Below are 7,500 nucleotides of genomic sequence, written 5' to 3' on the forward strand. Positions count from 1 at the left end.
TTGGCCATTTTGAAACAAGAGCACGTATGTTGCAGCTCACACCTTGGCCATTTTGAAACAAGAGCACGTATTTTGTAGCTCACACCTTGGCCATTTTGAAACGAGAGCATGTTGTAGCTCACACCATGGCTCTAACACCAGCATCATTGGCTTTGGATACCTTTCCTAAACTGGACAATTTTTTTTTAATGGTGCAATGTACCAATGTAACTCTGATGAATTCTTTTTTCACTTTTGTACTTTACTCAAAACTCCCTTCAAACTGACAAAATGTCACACCCAAGCTATATATATATTAAAAATGAACTTCTTTTTTCTATTTAAAGATCGATAAACCATGGTTCTTTGTAGACTGCTTCATTTTTACAGAAATTGTGAAGAACTGCAACTATATAACTGGGGAAACTATTTGGAAACTATTCAGACAAACAGTTATGGCCCTTTTCATGTCAAACCTTAATCTTAAATAACTCACTGTGAACATACTTGTTTTTCTGAGAATAAGTAAGAGTGGCTGCACAAACCTTGCTCTACACTGCTAGTTTTGGCGGGAACCTGGGGTAGCTGCCTGCCCCTGCGCGTGGCCGTTGCAGTCCCTGTGGATGAGGTGTAGGCAGGGTTACCGTGGTTACCGTGTGGATGGGTCCTAGTGGGGGCAAAGAGGCACAGAGGGCCAAAGGATGGAGAAGAGAGGAGAGGAAGAATAGCGATATTAGCAAATGCTTCACATTAAATTATGCAACAATCCTGTTCAATATTTCTTTCTTAACATGGTGCATAAGGCAGTGACCACACAGGGTTGTGAGAATACTTCAGTGAAGATACAGTTGCGTAAAAAAAAGCACACTCAAGCAAAATGAGAGTGAGAATCAAGGAGGAGTGAGACCGCAGAAGATCACGGTGTGTGTGTACATCTTCTAAAAGCAATAAGGATGTGGTTAGACACAGAAGCAGGAGAGTGGAGAGAGACACAGTGAGTGAACCAGCACGCCAAAAGCACAGGGGGAGTCAGCAGGAAAGATACTTTGTGTGTGTGTTGTGTGTGTGTGTGTGTGTGTGTGTGTGTGTGTGTGTGTGTGTGTGTGTGTGTGTGTGTGTGTGTGTGTGTGTGTGTGTGTGTGTGTGTGTGTGTACAATGCTGCACCAAAATGAAACATTCGTGTAAACTGAGTGTGTGTATGTTGACACTCAGAAGGTTGGAAACGACTGCAAAAGGAGGTTTGTGAGGAGTTCAAAAAACACTAACACAGAACCATACACGTACAGAACATAAACGTAGACAGAGAACTGGTGGGGTTGAATGATAGACAGTGAGCAGACAGCACAAAGCACATGGAGGACATGGGACACAAAAAAGTGTCGAGGAGGACAAAGTTGGTGACAGATATCTCTCAACCCAGCACCGGGTCAGCACCTGTCCAGTTGGGGTGAGCCTGGGGTGGACCCCCCATGGATCACCTTACCCAGAGGAGGCAGGGAGACCCCCTTCCTTCGAGAACCCCTTAAGATAGAGGTTGGCCGTATTCTGAGCGCCAGACAGTGAGAGTGACATAAAGAACAGAGGAGGACAAAAAAAAAGGACAAGAAAGGAAAAGAAAACAAGCGTGACTAAAGAAGAAGAAGAGTGTAAGGGACTTGCATTTGAAAAACTTAAATGAATGCGATGAGACAAAGCATGAAGAAATAGTGAGGAGATGAATGAGATAATAATGTAAAAATGAAAGGGTCCCAGGAGAGACCCATGATGGACACCAAAACAGTTATATTTACGGTGGTATGTCGGTGTTGGCATATTTAACATTCATTTTTAAACATTTGCTAAAATACTGTATATTGTAGCAGGAGGGGGGGGGGTTCCCAGCATGCCTTCGGTTGAGAGACTGCCATCCTTGAGTTAGTTTAACCTACATATCTGTCCACCATCATAATGATTGTCACTGCAAAGTTTTCCCCGCCTCCTGTTTACCCCATTCTGTGTGTGTGGCTGTGTTTGTGATGTTCTCATCACAATATGGTTAAGCCAATTTAGTAAACCGCTTTAGAATACTGTCTGCATCTATGTGTTATGTGAGCATTTTCAACATGCATGCACACATTTTTATACCACATATATTAATACTATGGAATGCAAAAACTGTAACTAGTCACATAAAAACTATTTTTGCTCCTGATCATAAAGGACTGATTACATTTGCAATGTCAAAACTATCATATTAACCATAATATTAACAATATCTAGTGCTGAAAAACATAGCATAGCATAGGTCACATGACTACATAAGATTGTTCTCTTTTCTCAAATATCACCTTTCTTCTGAAAAAGACAGCATTAGGTGGGAGCACGACCTAGGTAATGACGAGAGGAGATTTCTATCTGTTCAGGGTAGCTGTGATATTGGAATGTGAATGGTATAGAATGAGAGTGACGCTTTAGGATGAAGAGCAGTCCACTGGGCTTTCCATTAGTGAAAGAGTACATGCATTATGAGCCTATGTGATGCATGACCAGCCCAGGCTGCAGCCACGTGTGCTGTACTCATTCTAAAGTGTCACCATACGTGGATACGGCGGTATGATATGGAGGCTCTCCTTACCTGTCACTGTCAGAGATTTTCTTGCCGAGTGTCTGACAGCTAGGTTTGTCCAGAGGTCTTGGTTGTCTACGGCACGGGGGTACGAGCAAAGGCAAGACAGGAAATACAAAAGAGAGGGATGTTTGAATGACACAAATGGGAGAGAGAGAGGCTTCAGATTCAGACTCCTGCCGCTTAAGGCACAAGGGCAACAGGCTATTCTGTGCTCAACATGAGTCTTTGTAAGGGGGGGGGGGGGGTTCCCGCTTATAGATGTATTCGTCTGCTTCGAAAAGGTGTGTGTATTTTGTTTACGTGTGTGTCTGTATATATATGTGTGTACTGTATATCTGCATGAGCATATCTGGCCTGAGAGTGTGCATGTATATAGGCCTATGCATTAGTGTGTGTGTGTGTGTGTGTGTGTGTGTGTGCATCTGTATGCCTATGTGTGCACCTATATATATATATATGTGTGTGTGTGTGCATATGAAAGTGATTCCACAAAGCTAAGCTCTCGCCCTCCTTTTTAACCACTACAGTATGTGTCCCCTCAGTAAGTAAGCAACTCAGTGTATATATATATATATGTGTCTGTATATATGCGTGTACTGTGTATCTGCATGAGCATATCTGTCCTGAGAGTGTGCATGTGTATATGCATTAGTGTGTGTGTATGCATCTTTATGCCTATGTTTGCACCTATATATATATATGTGTGTGTGTGCATATGAAAGTGATAGCTCTCGTCTCCTTTTTAACCACTACAGTATGTGTCCCTTCAGTCAGTCAGCAACTCAGTGGGCTGTGTACCTCCGGAACACCGGCCTGGCGCTCAGGTGGTTTACCGTCTCCTGAGTGGGGAACAACGGCTCCAGCATCCAGCTGCTCAGTTCACAACCAGGCCAGTGACAGAGGAGGAGGGGGAGGTGGGTGGGTGGGTGGGGTGAATGGCAGGACCAGACAGGACGAGAACACACAGACACACACACATGTGGATGGTTATGGAGCATGGAGTGATTTCAGTATGGAGTGATTTCAACACTTGGAGTTGACACCCAACACTTCTAATCAGTGTGATTTTGTGACTAAATAATGAAAATGAACAACACATTAACCAGAGTGTGTATGGAATGAATGACTGGGGTGTATGGATGTCATACAGATACATAGACATAAGACTCGAGACACAGTGACTTGACTCTTCAACCACTGGCACTCTATGAGGAGATTGCTCTATTCTATTAATGTGATATGGTATTAGTAGAGTAAGCAAGGTAAGTATAGTAAGGCACAGTTTAGTAGGACAGGTCTTGAGTGATGATCTACAAAATGAAAGCTGGAGTATCCTCATCAGGAAACCTATCCAGCTCTTCTAGGTAAAACAGTTAACAAGCGGAAATCTGGGGGGATAAGAAGCAGTGCTACTACAGGAAGCAGAAATATGACACACACAGAACTGAAGCCACTGCACACACACACACTGCAGAGGTAGAAAAATGTAAAGCCTTGGCACAACACTAAAGAGCGGGCGAAAGAGTTGGACAGACAGCAGAAGAAGTAACAAAGACCTCAAGACTGAAGCAAGAGAGAGTTTACAGGGGCATCTACAGCACAAACTACTGAGGGTGAGGGGGTCGCTAGCTCATCTACGGGCCACGGAAGGAAAGGGGAAGCAAGGGGCCGCTTTGGCTAACCACCAGTGCCTCCGATCAGGGGCGTGTCCAGACATTTTTGATAGGGGTGGCACCAGTGGGGCACTGACGTATGCAGGGGGTGGCCAATCAGATATAACTAGCTAACTTGGGGTGGCCAATCAGATTTCAGGGGTGGCCCGTGCCACCCTAGGCCACTCCCTGAACACGCCAGTGCCTCCGATGCAGGCTAAGAGCTGAGCACAGGCCGGGGAGACTGAGGGAGGATGCAAGCGGGTCAGGGGGCTGCAGGGAGGGGAGGGGAGGGGGTTGGAGTGATACCTGTCATCCTCGGGGGAGGCATGTTGGATTAGTATCCTGGGACTGGAGGGCCTGGAGCGGGGAAGAGACTGGGTGGTCCTGGGTGGAAGAGGGTCGTTTTTTTGGGGAACACCAACAGCGCCCCCCAGAGGGCAGGAGAGAGAGAGACACACAGGAGTGAGGTTGAGGGTGAGGGGAGGAGGGAGGAGGACAAGAGGGGTAATAGGCTGCTGAGTGGGACTTTGGAGTCCAAAGTAAGGGAGCAGTAAGGGGGGGGGGGGGTTGTGGGGTGGCTCAGAGGGCATCAAAGAGTAACCGCGTCTCAAGTCCCAGGGCTACACCGGAAGAGAGTTGTTCCGCTGCACTGAACTGATTCTATGCTGTAACTTTATTCGAAATTCAGAGAGCTTATTCAAGATCATTCTGCTGGATTCTATGCTGTAAATCACTTCAAAAGTCAAAGATCTTCCAGCCACTATAGAGTAGACACAACATACAGTTTACATACAGTGTGACAATGCATTCATTGTTTTTCCCTTTTTAACAAGCATGGATCTTCATAGCCGCAATGCTGATCAATAAAATGGCAACTGGGAGACATTTGGAGTGATCCCTTCATGGATAAAATGACAGTGCTACTTGAACACATGATTGATTGACAGGTGACAGGTAGTGCTCTGACTCTAGGGGGTGGAGATGTAGGCGGGTCGGGGGGGCTGGGGCTGGCAGAGTGGTGGGTACCTTTCTCTCTCTGGCGAGAGGGACTTAGAGTCTGGCCTCAGACAGTTGGCACTAGCACTCCTAACCCTGTTAAGAGATGGCTGCAGATCACTAGGGTTCACAACATGCCCGTCCGACAGAGGTGGAGAGAGGAACGAGCAGGAGGAGGAGGGGAGGGATGGAAGGAAGGAAGGAGAAGAGACAAGAGACAAGAGAAATGACAAAAAAGAACAGAAAAGAAAAATCATCAAAAAGAAAAACGAATCATCATCATGTTAGATAACAACTCAAACTTGGACAGGTTTATCTTAACATGGTTGGTTAAACCAGAGCAGAGAAATGGCATCCAATGACATGAGATTACTGCCTGGTAGCCTATGGTTCGTGACCATTAATTACTACAGGATTAAACCACTACAGGATCACATCATTACATTAGGGAAATGGGGGATGGAAACTCCAGGTTTGGATGGTGTGAAGCCTAACCTCGGATCATGCTCAATAATTTGCCAATGGTTACCATCAGACTGACGCTTTGGGCAAAAGTGTCAGCTAAACTGATGAAGGTACATGGTAAACATAAGCCTAGTTACAATGCTAGTAGGCCTGTATAGCATCTGTTTTCTGAAGTATTGGTGCACACTCTCCAGTGCATACTGGTTCATAAGGGGTGGGAACTAGCTGCGGCCTCATCACTGTGGCACACTGGTTAGCATGCTGTCCTTACCTAATGGTAATCTGGTCTGTAAACCTGAGCACACTGGTTAGCATGCTATCCTTACCTAATGGTAATCTCGTCTGTAAACCTGAGCACACGGTGAGTAATCGTGCTGTGAGTGGCCGTGACCCCATTCGACCTCAGTCGAGACTTGGTCTTTAAGCGTGCAGGGAGCGTTGAGCTGCACTCACATACACACACAAACCCACACACACACACAAACACACACACACACACACACACACACACACACACACACACACGCACACACACACACACACGCACACACACACAAACCCACCCACACACACAAAGAGAGAAACATGCATGCTGAAGAGTAATCATGCATGCATTCATGCAAAAAATTAAACAAAAGCTACAAATATATACATAAACGTGCAAAGGCTAATTTCTACAAAATTAACAAGTAAAAATAAAAAACTATACATGAAAAAGAGCATAGTTTTCTGTGGATTCACAAAGTTTTTCTATTTTCATTGTACCTATGCAGCCATCTTCTCTGTAATCAAACGACTGTTATGAGAGGTATTTTCTGGATTTCAATTGTCTTCGTGGTTGCAGGAAGAATCATATCCACAGAAAAACAACATAGGAATGCAGGGAAGGGGGTGACATATTCTACAGCACTTGGTCTCTGGAGCTGTTCTGTGACTGATGGAGGGGAGAATATGCCGTGTGCTTCTTATACTCTATGTCTGAAGTACAGGCGCAGGTCTAATGGACAGTTCTTTTTAAGGCCATCTTCTCCCACACATGGGAGTCTGTCATATGGTAGTTATGAATGCAACCACTGGCATAAGCCATCTAGATATACAGGAACACAGTCTACCACAGTGGAGACACTGGACAAGGAAGTCATCAAGGGGAAAACAACCAGGAACTGGTATAAAGTTGAGACGGACTATGTCTGAAGCTGAAAAAATTGATTCACAATCAATGAATAAATGCTAAATTGCTAAACAAATAAACGAATTTGGTTTAAATGTATTCTTCATATTTGTCTGTGATGGATAAAAATCCCGATCCCTGCACACTTTTAGCCATCTGGCCAAAGTTCACAACACGACGAAACGACATATACACTGACAGACATATGTTTTGACCTTTACTGTGACTCGTGGGTAAAAAGGGTGGAGTACAGGGCACACAAGGGATGGTGGGGGTTTGGGTGTGGTGTGGTGGGGCTGAGGTATGGAAGGGAGGATCGATCCGAATGAGTACAACAGCAACCTTACCTGTAGAACTCTTTATGGATGCCACTGACTAAGAGAGGCATCTTAGGAGGGAGAGAGCTACTATACTTAGACGAGCTCCTGCTGACGTGAGTATAGTGTGCGTGCATGCAGGACGGAGGGGGGAAAAAAAGTGCAGATGAAACAAAAAAATAAAATTAAAGTGACAACAGGCAATAACTTTACTTGAAGTGGCCAGCCGTGATACAAACATATCAACATACTGTCACGCATGTGTCTTATAAAGATTATTAATACAGTTAAACAAAGCACTGTAGAAA

General features: G+C 44.9%; 1 protein-coding gene across 1 annotated transcript in view; it reads right to left on the reverse strand.

Moving 5' to 3' along the window:
* rims1a (regulating synaptic membrane exocytosis 1a) overlaps positions 1–7,500 on the reverse strand; it is a gene marked incomplete at both ends in the record, with an annotated part of 101,804 nt that overhangs the window by 13,319 nt on the left and 80,985 nt on the right. The window contains 7 exon segments of the mRNA XM_080848570.1: positions 525–646; positions 1,415–1,525; positions 2,595–2,660; positions 4,550–4,627; positions 5,270–5,359; positions 6,031–6,147; positions 7,223–7,300. Of these exon segments, the coding sequence (XP_080704696.1) occupies positions 525–646; positions 1,415–1,525; positions 2,595–2,660; positions 4,550–4,627; positions 5,270–5,359; positions 6,031–6,147; positions 7,223–7,300 (662 nt within the window).

Source organism: Sprattus sprattus (genome assembly GCF_963457725.1).
Source record: "Sprattus sprattus genome assembly, chromosome: 12".
Lineage (NCBI taxonomy): Eukaryota > Metazoa > Chordata > Actinopteri > Clupeiformes > Clupeidae > Sprattus > Sprattus sprattus.